Consider the following 15,657-nt stretch of genomic DNA (forward strand, 5'->3'; position numbering starts at 1 on the left):
CCATTCCCCCACTTATTTATCCTGTAACCTTTTCTCTCACACATGCCATTAACACTGCTCGAATCTCCTCTCAGTCCATTAACACTTGCCTGAATCTGCTGCCGTCCATCTACAACAGAATTTAAAATATCATGGCCATAAAACCCCTCTGGATGTGTGAGGAAACCAAAGCCCCCAGCAAACGTCACTTTTCACAGAATGATAGTCCATGACATAACAAACATCAGAGGGCGGGTGGAGCCGCAATCCATATTTGAGCTTTTAATGCAGTATTAATGTAATTGAAAGTGTCAAGTCCACGAGATGTTTTTTTTATGTACTGGGAAAGGAGCAGAACACTTTAACACAGTTGTTGAATTCAGTTACATCACTGCCAGACCACGGGCTACCTTATATAACAAGAAATTCACATTGATGCAAGCATGACTGAACAGTTCTATGGTAAACAAACTGCAACAGAATCCAGGGTGAAGAACGAACAACACTCATTTTACTTTTGTTATTACACCCCAGAAAAAGGCATCTAGGCAAAGTTTTCAAATGTGCTGAAAAGCAAATCAATTTTACTAACTTTCATGCATTTCCAAATGTGCTCATAATATTGATAGACTTATTCAAATTAATTTAGTCTAACATATTAAAAGTTAAATGATATGCTGCGGTGGAAGGGATTGTCCTTTGTTTTTAACTAGCCTAATTGCTTTTAGCAGTTCTACATCTAACAAGCTAACAATTCTATGTCTACTTGATTAATTTGGATTCTGCCAAGACTCAAACATGTCCAGTCTTTGTGTGTAGGAAGGAACTGCAGATGCCGGTTTAAACTGAAGATAGACACAAAATGCTGGAGTAACTCAACGGGGCAGGCAGTATCTCTGGAGAGAAGGAATGGGTGACGTTTCAGGTCGAGACCTTTCTTCAGTTATGTTCTTTGTCCAAGAAAAGGAACTGACTGTTAATAGTTGGGTTGAAAGTGACTGCCTCTGACATCAATGAACCTTTTGACCATCTGACATCAAAGAACTCCAGTAAAACTGGGATCAATGGAAGTTGCTGAATAATTATCCCATTTGGGAACATATCAAACATTAAGAAAAATAAGCAAGTTTCCTGGACACCAAGGCCTGGACATTCCTTGATGCCTGGAAAGACGCATTGATCAGTGTGTGCTCAGCGGGTATTGCTATCGTAAAGAACAAACAGCATTACCAACATTGAATCAACTAACTAAAATATCCTGTTTGTCATCATGGATCAGTGAGTTTACTGCAACAAGCAACTCGTCTTGCACTAAACGTTATTCACATTATTTATTTTATCATGTATCTGTACACTGTGGATGGTTTGACTGTAATCGTGTTTTGTCCTTCCACTGATTGGTTGGCATACAACAAAAGCTTTTCACTGTACCTCGGCACATGTAACAATATGAACTCAACTTAACATATATCCTGACTCCTCAAAACCATTCACTATCAGCAGGATACAAGTGAGGAATGTAATGGAACACTCCCCATTTTTGTGGATGTGTGGAACTTCAATAACGCTCAGGAGATTTGACACCATCCTCCACCATGGAGCAGAAATGCTCCTCAGCCCTTGGCCTGTCAAGGTTCTCTGGCTTCCTCACGTCCACCCCTCCAATCAAACAACCCACAAAGCCCCTACATACAATTTAATTCCTGGTGTTGGTGCTTTCCTTAGTGCCTGTAGATAGATACAGATATAATTAGATATAATTTATTACCACACAACCAGGGTCGGTGGAAATTTGGGTTGTCAGCAGCAGTACAATAATAAAGAACACACAACCACAATAAAACTGTAACACAAACATCCACCACAGCATTCATCACTGTGGTGGAAGGCACCAAATTTGGCCAGTCCTCCTCCATTTCCCGCATCCTGATATCCAGACTGCCATTCCCATGTAACTCAGTGCAGTTATATTTCCTACCTATTTCAGATGGAGAACTAACTGACAGGATGTATTTGACACACAGGAGATGAAAACGTCACCCACAGATCACAATTCCACTTAAAATTCCTCCTGTGCCTCTTTTATCTCCTTTTATTTTTGCTGCAACTTCCTTTTTTGTTCTTCTACTATTTAATCCTAATTTACTTTATATTTTCACATTCTCCCCTGTGCCAGATTTATTGGGTTTTACCTTTATTCAACTCAGTGACAGGATCATATCAAAATCTGTCTGTTATGATATTGTCAATCTTGCCCCAGTTTGATCATGTGTTTAATTAAAGTGGCTCTCCTTTTCCTCTGTAGATTTGCAGAACCACACCTTACAAATTATCAATAGTTTAAATTGCAACATCACCACTTCAGTCTTAATAATGAAAAACTACTTTGCCTGAGAAAAAAATTAAATGATTTATGCTCAAAATAGAATTATAAAACAGCATCTGACTGCAAAGCAACCAATTAAAAGTAATATTATTAAACTCTTGTTTTATATCTTGACCTAATTAATTTGGAATGGCATTTGATATATTGGTTAGTATAATGTTGCAAGATACTGGAAATGAACGGAAAGATATCGTGAAAGGTATAAAAGATCTTTCAGCAAGAACTAGGATGAAACTATCCAGTTTCATTACAATGCTGGAATAAGATGAAGTGTAACTTTCTCTGCTCACATCTTGACAGTACAGAAATTGGGAATGTGCTGTTGCAATTTTCCTGCTCCTGGAACCCTGCCAAGTGGTCTAGCTCTCTTGAAGGCATGAGGTTCCAGGAGGTATCCATGGAAACACATGAAGGACATTAAGTTATTGGAGGTACCCACTGGACACATTAAACGCACAAGAAAACCTCAGAACGTTCGCATGAGGGTTCGTGTGAAATTATTAGAATAGTTGAGTCTGAACTCTTCTTATTTACTTGTTATCCTCTGCATCCTATCAAAAAAAAGTAAAATATTTTCCACATTAAAGATGCAATATAAATACAAGGTATTCTTGCTATTGGAGGTATCGAGTTATGATTCATGTCCTAACTCATCGATGGAGCATAAATCCAATCACAACTTTGTCATTTGTCAATGGTTAATAAAGCAGAAGAGAATCAATGATGGGCAACATTTGACTTTTACCTGGCAAAGTGGAAAATTGCCCAAATATTTCTTATACATGAAAGCAGCAGAAATCAAAACTAACCAATTAGCACTCTCTCAACCAGCAAAGAAATGGAAAGTCATCAGTTCTGTTTTTAAGTGATATCTGTGCAATAATGATCAGTGTGCTGATTCTCAGTTTGGATTATATCAGAGCCATAATTACAACTCTAGGCTTTGCTCAAACTCATTGACATAGGCAGCACGTAGCATTCTAAAATGGCTGTTACATAATCTGCTAACATTTAATTTGTCAGCTAATCAAAACATTTAAACATTTTTTCATATGATAAATGAATTAAAATATGCGAATCAAACTATGGTTTAACAACCAAGACCTGTTAACTAGTGAAGGAAGATACAGATCCCAGGTTTTCAAGCTAAAATGTTGTTGCACTTAGCTGGCCACAATTTTTGTTGTGTGAACTGTTTGGGCAGACATGGGATTCAACCCAGGGATAAGGTAAATCAACAGGAATCTCAGCCAATCCCCTGCTGAATCTCAGTGGGATTATCTCAGACACAATTACAACTCTAGGCTTTGCTCAACTCATTGACATAGGCAGCACGTAGCATTCTAAAATGGCTGTTACATAATCTGCTAACATTTAATTTGTCAGCTAATCAAAACATTTAAACATTTTTTTCATATGATAAATGAATTAAAATATGCGAATCAAACTATGGTTTAACAGCCAAGATCTGTTAACTAGTGAAGGAAGATTCAGATCCCAGGTTTTCAAGCTAAAATGTTGCACTTAGCTGGCCACAACTTTTGTTTGTGAACTGCTCCCTTGGGCAGACATGGGATTTCCCCCAGGGATAAGGTAAATAACAGGAACAGTCAGCTCAGGGCTAACCTAGCCTATCATGTGGGAACAACCTATTGTACACCACAAACAATTGCAGCAATTGAAAGAGGTATAGTTTTTAAAACAGGATATCAGAACAGGCTGCCTTTGTAGTGTAGGGAGGCTTCCTCGTCACAACATAGGATAAAGGTTTAGCAGGATCATGGTCAGCCACGGTCACAGCCAATTAAATTTGTCTGCTTGGAACCACTAAATTATTCAGAGACCATGCTGTAATGTAAAAGTCACCATAATTTCTATGCCCACAGGGGTCCAAGACTATCAGGAATAATTAATGTATAAAACAAATAAGTCTCCAGTCTAAAATTAACCAATTAGCCAAAGGTTGACCAGCCCAACTCAACAGATCCATTATAGGTAAAAGTGAGGAGATTAAACTGAAAATGCCTCCCAGTCCTTTAGCCCATCTCATTCTATTATCTTGATTTCTGTTATTATCTAATACATTAATCATTAATTGTCTCACTGTTCAGTGAAGTTACAACTAATATTCATGTACAGACGTTTGAAGGTGATTTGTTTTAAAATATAACAGCTTTCAGCCTAGGCTTTGACTCAATCTAGAGCTGAATGCCAAAGGGGAGATATGAAGTCCGCTCACACTATTAACGTAAAATGAGGTACCATGAAATCCTGATAACAGCAGCTCTTCAACAGAGCAGTTAAAATAGCACCCTGTTGTTCTGCATCAGTGAGGAAGCACTGTACTGTCAGAGGTACTACCTTTACCCGAGGAAACCTTCACACTGGGCATAATCCTATGGAACTAATTACATGGATAATTCTCCTAGTGCCCTACCCATTAATAACTCCTCTTAGCACTACCGACAATAGATGTTGTTTCATTGCTATTTGTGGGGTCTTCCATTGCTCAAATTTGCTGCTGCATTTCTCCACATTGCGACAGTGCTTACACTTCAACATCGCCTGCTGGCTATGAAACACTTTGTGACATCTGGAAGTTATGGAAGAAGCTATGCAAATATAAGCTCGTCCTCCATAATTTACAATCCAAGTGGTTTCTGCTACTGTTTGTCATGTAGAATAAACTGCCAAACGCCTTCGTGTGGAGTAATGAAAATAATTCATCCTTTATATCTCATCCATTTATCCAGCTTTCTCCAACACAACCTAGTTGCCACAATAATTGCTTGCTGTATCTCAGTATTAACCACATCAAAAATCTTAAATGGTTCAACTTTCCCTCTCATTCTTCTAACTAGCTTGTAATGAACATAGTCCCAAGCTTTCTTCATATGCCAGCTCCTCCATCTGAGGAATAGTCCTATGAGCCTTCTTTGCATTGCCACCATGGCAAGTATATCCCTCCTTAAATAATAACGCCAAAAAAGAATGCAGTACCCCAGATGCAGTCTCATCAGCGCCTGTAAATATGTGTTAACATTTTCCTACTTTTATACTCCAAGCCTTTGCAATTAAGGCCAACATTCCATTTGTCTACCTAATTATCTGCTTGCCAACTTCTGTTTCATGCAGTAGACCCCGCAAATCCCTTTATGGCCTCAGTACTTCAAATAATAATTTGTTTTTCCACTGGTCTTCTTTTTCTTCTTTCGTGTGGCGTGCACAGCCTAAAGTTGTTGGACAACTTGTTCTATTTGATCTTCCGTTTGTGCACGTCAAGTTGATCACATTAGTCGAAACAGGGCGGACTACGTGAAGGTTGCAATCTTCCACCCCTTTCCACTTGTCCATCCAGCATGTATAGTCTCACATTTCCCTTCATTATATTCCATCTGCCACCCATTTAACCTATCCATTATAGACAAAATGCTGGAATAACTCAGCAGAACAGGCAGAACTTTGGAGAGAGGGAATGGGTGGAGTTTCGGGTCGAGACCGTTCTTTAAACCAGCATCTTCAGTTCCTTCCTACACATAACCTATCAATTTACTGTACTTATGCAAGTCCAGGCACAGATTTATGTGCCAGCAACTAGTAACTAACTATCAATCAAAAAGTGAACCAATTATCTGAATTTTATATTAGCCACTCATTAGCGAAATCCAAATGTACTATATCTACTGAATACTTAATAGTCCATTTATTTTTCAGCATAGACATTGTAAGCCAAAGGGGCTGTACCAGTGCATACTATTCCATGTTCCATGCGGGTTGCCCAAGAATCACATTGCCCAAAGTGCCATAAGTCATCGCCATCACATTGTTACTAATTAGAACGCCACTGTTAAATTTATTGGGGGAAAAAAATGGTTCCAAGTTTCATTTACAGATGGAAGTCCTCACAAATAAGATATGAACTAAAGAGGAAATCACTGTTGGCTAAAATGTTCTTTATCAGCAAACTATTCCATTATGCTCTCTCTTGCATTCATTTCTTTACAGATTGTAGTAAAATGGAATATAATTCTTGTGAAAATATTTAATTTTTCCTTTCCATGTCACTGCACAACAAATTGGCAGAAGATACATTGTTACTTCTGCTGACTCACATTCTCCATGAAGCCTCCTTTAAACAGGAGGTGGTGAATTTATGGAAACCAATGGATTTATACAAGTTTAAATATACATTACTCACGTCATCCCCTCGGAAAGATCTATAAACTAAGCAAAGTTATAAAAAATCTCACTTCTCTCCTCAAAGTAAATCAGATGCATTATTGCCAGAGTGGAAGATTTTGAAGTACTGTTTTTGCACATAAATCTTTCAATTATTTACAAAAGACTGAAATATAATATGTTACCATAAATTACAGACGGTTGTTTCAAAGTGAACTTTCCACCAATATTAATTTTCCACACAAAATGTGTTATCTGTCACCAAAGTTTCAAGCCTTGTATTTGACTGGTGTCTGCTGATGCTGTACTGTTTCTAGCCACCAGGAGGTGTGCAGAATAGGTTTGGTGGTTTACATGTCAATTTGAAAGTAAAAAGTACAAAAAGTCATAACTTATCCCACAAATGCTTTTTAAAATAGACGAAAAACGACAACAATGGAAATAGCTGCAAAAAAACTGAGGGCCAAAATGTATTTAAATTCTTGTTTGCAATGACCAGCAGATTAACTTTGCTCTCTCAATTGTTGAGAAAACTAACTAACTGTTGATTCTAATTTATGGGTTTTCCTGTGACAGAATGTGGTTGATAGTAAAGTTTTCAATCACTCAATCCAATTCAGGATGCATGGAATATGGAAAGCAATATCTGAGGGGGTGGTGAAAGCAGGTGGTCTCATAACATCGAAGGAATATCAAGATGAACACTTGAATTACCATGGCATGGGAGGGACCAGTCATATTGCTGAGAAAAGTGTCTGATTGGTACTTAATGGTCAGCATCGACAAGTGGCCAGAAAGGCACATCTCTGTGCGATATATACACTAAAATGCGGACAGCAGAGAAATGTATGAATCACAGACTCTACCATTTCTATAAATGTGTCTCAATGATTCATTCCAATTCTCAACTTGACAAACATGTATTAGTGGTCATTCATCTCATTTTTTGTGCTGATGGGTTAGGATAGACATATTGTCCAAACTGGTTCAAATGACCCATATGGACTGTTTGAAATATGCCTCAGGATGTGATAAGGTGTGTTACAACATTTTCCAGTGTTTTGTGAATTCAAATCTATTTTACCACTTTGAATATTTATTAATAAAGTTACCATAAATTGAGCAAAAAGGATCCTGCTCAGTGAAATCCAATATATAAAATATAAAAGTAACTGCACAGAGAATGTGTAACCTTGAATAATTCAATGTACTAACTCCCTCAAGACATCCATTTTAGTCCATTATGAAGTGAAGTCTGTGTTTTTATTGAAACACGTCTTTTAACTCTACACTTAATTAACTGAGTTTTCGGTTACATACTGAGAGCTTCTTTCTGGGGTTGATGACCTGCTCACAAATTATCGCTCCCACCCACATATACAAGTACACCAGCGTGAATTCCAACATCAGTGCTTGCTCACAAAAATGAAGCCGCAGCAAAACAAATGGTGCAGCCTGCATTGGAAAATAGCAGGTGCCTGGGAGTGATTACAAGACAATTATCTGGTTAGCAGGTTCAAGCAGCATCATCAACAATAACATTGGAATTTATAACCAACATCTGATACTTTATTGAAAAGACAATAGGGTGCCATTCTAAATTATTAAAGTAGTAATTAATAGACCCCAATATCATGCAGCTTTAAGTTTGTTTTGTTTCAGTCAGTAATGGATATCTCAAATGAGGATCCTTCAACAATTTTGTACATGGCAAACAGTCGGAAGATTGGAAAATGCAGAATTACAATTGCAATTTTGATAAATGATTGGTTTCCATTGAACATCAGTTGCAATGCTTTCAAGAAATGATCTTTCAATAAATGTAGATTTAAAAAGATAAAACTGTGCAGGATCATTACTAATAATGATTCTTTGCTACATTGTTGCTCGAAGTTACATTGATTTTTTCAGTCACCCAATTCATCTGAAGATTTATATTCTCAAAATATTCTGACCTATAACACAAGATACTTCATTCTTAAGCTTCTCCCAACCAAGTACATTTGCCTCAGATGTCTAAGATAGACACAAAGTGCTAGATGCCTTTTCCTACCTCCCGTCTGCCCCCCCCCCCCCCCCCCCTCTACTTCCTAAGTTATTTTGCAACATTATTAAATTATTAAACACTGGCGTGGCAGCAGCATCTGCACAGTGTTCAAGTTGAGGCACAAAGTAGGAATGGTGTGGAAATCTAAGGAAGAGTTGAGAAGATATTTACTCGAGTTATCCAGGACCAATCCAGGTTACACCAGGGTTCTATTCCCGAGAACTGTTCATAACCCAAACAATTCGGAGGTCAGAAATTAGGCCTCGCGACAATATATTTAAATAAACAGAGGCCTACCAAGGGCCACATATTGTTAAAACAGGGCATTTAATTCAAACATTCAGATTTCTCTGAAACCTAATATTGCCACAAGCAAGTTCCCCCCTGGGAGAAGATGCCTGCAGCAGTCAGCAAATCCATTCTATTAGTGCCCAAACGCGGTCAAATGCACGGGCTGTTCATAACCTGGCGTCGACCTGTACCAAGAATGAGAGATTCAGGTAAATGAGGAAGTCAGAGAAGTAAAACACTCTCCTTAAAATGCAGAAAATTAAGAGAAGATGTGATGGAATTGTGGAAAATCATTAATAGTTTTGAATGAGCAGTGTTCCCAGTAACAGAAAGGTAGTAACCAGAAAAAAGCAGATATAGGTTTTGGCAAAGTAACCAGCGGAGACAAGATTAGAGAGAGTCAGCTGTGATGATCAAGAATCACTGTTGAAAATGGGCATTAAAATAGCTCCATGAATATGTTTAAATAGATGTATTATGGAAGATTAAAAGCATTGCAGTGGAAGAGAAGGGAGACGGGAATTGAATTGGTTGAGTAGTTCTACCAAATAACTAGTATGGGACCAAGGGATAATTTTACTCACAAAATTATGAAAGAATGCTGTAGAATTTTCCTTGGAAAGAACACAAAAATGCTCCAATTTTTAAGATACAGACTCAGAAAATACTGCCCAGGGGTCCATGATTAAACAGGTCAAGATTGGGGACTTACAATTAAAGAACTAATAGTCACTCAGGTAAACAAAAGAAAACTTGAATATTTTGGTCATGGGGAAAAGCGACCATTTATTTAAGCAAGATGATCACAGTGACAAAAAAATGCAAGGTCAAATGTTAGAGACTGGATGTGACTGGGATTGAATGAGGAAGACAAGTCAGACTGGCAATAGGAACAGTACTTGCTATTGACCATGGTTGAGAATTGTAGAGACTCCAGATAAAAGAGTCTGATAACTGAAAGAGACAACTTTCCTCCTCAAAATTATGTAATAAAGTGGCCAGGGGCAATCATTTATAAGAGGAAATTATTGCAAATGTATTTCACAGGGTCAGAATACAGGCTGATTAGTAATGCATTTCATGCTGATTAATAATATGGTCTTTAGACACTGGATATCCAAATGGAAAGCTGGAATCATCCTGAGATTATATTTGATACCTTTCATGGTACTCATTGCTACTGACAAGAAGAAGCATCTTGTAGATACCATTTCTGGCTGCCATTTCAAAATAATTAGCTTGATTCCAGAATCAAAGATCCTCTTCGACAACATGTACTATCTTGAAACCATCAAGTCATTGACTGCAACAATGGTTAGATTTGAAAAAAATATATTGCTTGAATCTACATGGTAATTTTTTTTGTCACTGATTTCAGCTTCTCTTATTAGTGTTGCAAATATAATAGCAGGTGACTATACTTTGAATGAATTAAGATATATTATCTGTTTGTCCAATATTTTCAATAGTATAAGCACATCAATTTGCTAGTCTGATTATGATCTAATGAGCTGCACTTACATTTTAAGCATTCACTTACAATGAAAATGAAATGTTTTGTTAAATTGAAACAATTTTTTTGAAATGGAATGATAATGATAATTCTTTTGTAGTACTGTACTGTAATAATAGCAATATAATTCAAGCACTCACATTAAGCCCAAATAGTAATTTAAAGTGAAATTCAAAGATAAACATAAGAACATTGGATAAAACGTAGACTTTGCAGCCATCGACCTTTGCAAATATCCAGTAAAACACATCATAGTTTTAAATGACTTCTTAACTTAAATTCATGTTCAGATAGTCATGAAATTTCAGTCATTAGCAAAAAAATGACTCTTGACATAATTTGCAATGATCTGTGCAAGACATCCATTTAACAATGGCTGTTCCATGTCTGGCAACTGGTATGCAACAGGTCTAATATTAACAGCTCCAACTACGTGTTAAAACAGTTTTTCAGGAAAATATGGATAGTTTCACAAGCAACCATGCACTACAAGATTGAGGTAAGGGTTTTAATAAACCACATGGCCCAGTTACTAATATATGAAAACGTAATTAATGCAATAACTCTAGAAAGAGAAACAGAGTTGATGGTTCAGATTGAAGACCTTTCAGATTGAAGAATGGCTTCTAACTGAAATATTAACTGTTTCTCTTTCCACAGGTGCTGCAAGGTGTTTCTAGCATTTTCTGCTTGTATTTCAGATTTGTCATTTATTGACTTTCATTTAATAAGCAGAGAACCCAGTGCCAGCAACTTATGGGTTTGATATTCCAGTATGACATTTGCAATGGTATTTTAGCAAAAGGGTTGACCTATTAAAAATGCAACAAAACATCTACCAAAGTAAAAGAAGATTAAACCTTCTGTAAATTTCCACTACTTAAACCGATCTGGTTTACACCAGGTGGCTGCTACATTGGGCAAATACGACTAACCTTTGCCAATACAAAAGGAGCTTAGCTGGCTATTTTTCGGCACCATTCACCCACCACTATCCACTAACCTTCCATTTGCTGATTAAACATTGATTTAAAAAGGGAATCTAGTTCTTTAGAGAACTTGAAACTACAGTCCAATTGTGCTCTGGAGATATAGCTCCTACTTTAAATAACCCTTCATTAAATATATACATCGATTGGTAAGGTTCAGGTGCCTTGCAGTTGACTAGCAGATTGCAAGAAAAAGCTTGGGTACTTTGACAGAAGCGAAAGAATTTCTGAAAAAGGCTTACTTAAAGTTATATAAATAATAATGGAGACCCCTTTATACAAGACAGGGACTGTACCTGATCACATTAAGAATGATAAAGATGTTGGAAAGTTTTCCAGCCTTTCTTTGGGATGTTGCACTTCTGAACTATAATAGAACAAGACCCAGAATCGGATTCTACATTTACCTCGACTGAAACATGCCTTTAAAACAAAGTACCCAAGTTAAACTTTAATTTTAGGGAATTGTCAAACAATTTTCAGTTCATCATCTTTTAGATAACATTTCCAAGGCTAGAAAGTGAGAACATGTCCTGCCATTCCAGATGGGAAGGTTATTTTTGACCAGGACTAGACAGCTGACCATTTCAAATGTAAAGCAGGGCCGTTGGAAGTTGAGGTTTAGCAAACAAATAGCTCATTCTGGAATTCAATGTGGGAAATAGGCCACATTCATGTGAAATTAATTCTTCATTTATTTATAAATTATATTTTCATGCAAAGAAGAACTGAATGGTTCAGCAAATACTTTGAAGGAAAAGCCAACACTCTAATTTCTCATTAGGATGCTATTTTATTTTATGATGCCAGATCACATTACCTTGTATAAGAGCTGTGATTTGTTGTGATTTCTGTGATGGATGGTCCTTCAGAATATCTAACGCAGTCCAATCTTCTATGTCTTTAATACCTGCGTCAATTCCTGGAAAAACATCACATACAAAGTCAGAAACACAAGAGGCATTCAGAGACATTTAGATTCATATGTAGCTGAGTTAGGTTTAGAGTACTAACTAAACGCCTTTCCTCTTTCATTGCCATTTCTTATGGAGATCATAGAACAATGCTAATCATTTATACCTTCAGCAGACTTGGTCATTTGGAAAGAGTTTTCAGTAGATTATTTTAAACAGTTTTATTCACATGTAAGAAGCAGACACAGAATACATTTCTGATAAGCGGCATTGTACAGCTGAATGTTAATGTTAAATCTAAACAAAATCAATATAAGCATCCTACAGAGCAGAAACAAACACATTATGCAAATACCACTTCTGTGAATTAATTGAACCAGGAAAATCTTTTATTCCTAAAATAAATTACTGTTTCATTTTTCACAATAACAATTTACTGAAGGTCCTATTATCAGATGAACTCATGCAAAAAAAAAGCCTGGTGCACATGGAACATTAATGTGCAAATGAATCTATCTCCCGGGAGAAGACTAGGATAGAACATTGTCAGAATAAAGACTTTGGGTGGGGTTTGACTGAAAAGGTGGTTTCATAAACGGAGGTCATCTTGTCATGACCTATTACTCTAAGCAGTGCATAATAATATGTGGTAACCATTGAGTCTTTAGCCTGCGGGAAAGTCTTGACATTTACTTGTCTGCATTTTATTCAAATATTGTGATGCCGACAAAATGAAAATAAGATGTTAAGAAACTATCAGAAATAGGAGCCCAAGCCAATTTTCGGCTTGGTTATTACATTATTAAACTTGCTAACTCCCTGCTAAATATTATAATATGCCAAATAAATTAGCTACGGTACTGGATTTATAGAATCTTTATGTAGTATTAAATGAATCACATCATTAATTTAATAATTCTCTCAAATTTTTGTAAAAGCATTGAAACAATATTTTAAGCAAGTTATATTTATAGCTTTGCACAGAATCAAATGTAGTCATAGCCCTGTATTCAACGCTTGCTCCCACCTAATCAGGCAGAACCCAATAGTCTCAACACATGAGGTAGTATCCTCCACAATCAATTAGAATATATTTTCAGCAAGAATACTTATTGCCTGACTGTTATCCCGATTTAAAATGTTGGGCCTACTATTGTGATTTATCTACAATTGGAAGCTATTATTCCTACCTGCTGTAATAATAACTTGGTTCAGATTAATACATTATTGTTTAATTACAAAGATTGTTCAATTGAGGTAGTTATTTCTCCCATCAGGAACAGCTTCCCAATAATTTAAGGGCATTCGTAGAAACCACTTGATAAATACGCATTTTTTTATTGAGGAAAATCTTGGGAAATTATTCAATTTGTGAATATAATTTGTACTTGTTTTTGAGTAAGTTTAGTAAATTAAAACTTTCCACAAATGTCTATCATGGAAGATCACTTAGTCTTGTTTGCATGCTTGAAACGCATGCAAGCTCAACCAGGATGACTGAGTTTGCCCAGAAATTAAGTATCATCTAAATATTTGGGAGATGGCATCAGCTATTATGTCATCACAAACAGTTCATCCATTTAGGAAAAATCAATGCTTGCCACCTGCCTTGCCAAGACGGAATCATGTGGGAGAGAGAATGCAAGAGGAGACAATCATGACACAAAAACAGCCCTTGGGAAACTATGGAGATGCAGCAGCAATGTTGTCAACAAAAGGGAGATAGAGCAGATCTTGTTCCTGTTCCTTTCCACATCCTGAGGCTTTCTCAGCCTATTTACATTGTCCCCCGCAAAAAAAGTTTTTATTTCCAGTAGATTTTAAAAATTTTCATTCTAATTGGCTCTGGTCGACAACAGAGTGAAAATCAAAACTTAAGATTACGGGGGGAAAAAACAGGGCTTTCTTTCTCCTTTCTAACGGGTGTTTTGGGCCTGACACATTAAGAAGGGTCCTGACCAAAAACATCATCTATAAATGTTCTCTAGAGAAGCTGCCCGACCCACTAAGTAACTCCAGCACTTTATGACTTCTTTTGTCAACCAGCATCTGCAATTCCTTGCTTCTCTTTCAGCAGATGCTACCTGACCTACAGTGTGTTTTCTGCATCTTCCGTTCATATTTCAACTTCAGGCTGATTGTCCTTGTCAAACTCACTTGGACCATCTCTGACACCTCTCTGCCCTTGATGTGATTGTCCAGTAGCTGGCCTGTGGAATGAAACACTGGTTCCCAAACCTGCTCTTCAAACATCAACTTCACACAGGTACATTGAGAAGATAAACTCTGCCTTTATCGCTGCCTCCCAATAGAATTCCTCAATCTACTGCTGGGACATTGCTAATGAAAGTGAAAAAAATGCTGGGACTCTGACATGAAAATAGTAAAATAAAGTTGTAAACATGCGGCAGATGAGGCAGCATCTGTGAAACGGTTTAACATTTCAGGCTGAAAATCTTTTATCAGAACTGGGGAAGAGTAAACGTTATTTAGTTGCACAGGGAAGAGGGTGGATATGACAAAAGGTAAGCTTCTGATTTGGCGAGGCCAGGTCTACCTTCAGGGATAATGTGCAGAGATCACCTGTCCATTGGTCAAAACGGGTAGTGGGAAAAAGAAAAACACAAGATAAAGAAAAGTGGAGGTGGAGGGAGGGAGAGAGGATGAGGAGGGAGGGCGAGAGAGAAGCTCCGTTTTTTGAAGTCATCTGGCATGGAAGCAGGACCTTTGGTCCACTTGTTTATGCAACTGAGCTAGTCCCATTTGCCTGCATTTGACCCATATCCTATCCGACCCCTTCTATCCATGCACCTATCCAAATATGTTTTAAACATTATAATTGCACCTGCCTTTACAGTTTCCTCGAGTAGCTCATTCCACATTTGCAAACGAGAAAGACTGAACCAATATCACAGATGGGTGACTTCCTGCCAAAAATGACCAGTTCCAATACTTTCAAGAGAGAGTTAGATTTAGCTCTTAGGGCTTAGGGAATCAAGGGATATGGGGGAAAAGCCAGAACGCGGTACTGTTTTTGGATGGTCAGCCATGATCATATTGAATGGCAGTGCTGGCTCGAAGTGCCAAATGGCCTACTCCTGCACCTATTTTCTATGTTTCTACAGTATATTTCTAAGTGGTTAAGTTATAGAATTTGATACTTTGTCCATTCAGTGAACAAAGATTAAATGCTGTTCCTCTAACTTATATTGGGTCCCAAGAGGCCCAACACAGCAATGCAGGAGGCAACAGACAGAGGTCAGAATAGGAGCAGAATAGGAGGATTAAAGTAGCAGGCAACAGGAAGCTCAGAGTCACCTTGCATTACAACCATTAAACAATAGATGGAAGAAAATTGA

At 37.3% G+C, this 15,657-nt stretch overlaps 1 protein-coding gene across 10 annotated transcripts in view; it reads right to left on the reverse strand.

Moving 5' to 3' along the window:
• anks1b (ankyrin repeat and sterile alpha motif domain containing 1B) overlaps positions 1–15,657 on the reverse strand; it is a 646,306-nt gene that overhangs the window by 328,376 nt on the left and 302,273 nt on the right. For all 10 annotated transcript variants that reach the window (XM_055652964.1, XM_055652967.1, XM_055652963.1 and 7 more), the window contains one exon: positions 12,205–12,306. In XM_055652964.1, coding sequence (XP_055508939.1) covers positions 12,205–12,306 — 102 coding nt within the window. The remainder of the gene's footprint in view (positions 1–12,204; positions 12,307–15,657) is intronic.

The sequence above is a fragment of the Leucoraja erinacea genome, chromosome 22 (assembly GCF_028641065.1).
Source record: "Leucoraja erinacea ecotype New England chromosome 22, Leri_hhj_1, whole genome shotgun sequence".
Lineage (NCBI taxonomy): Eukaryota > Metazoa > Chordata > Chondrichthyes > Rajiformes > Rajidae > Leucoraja > Leucoraja erinaceus.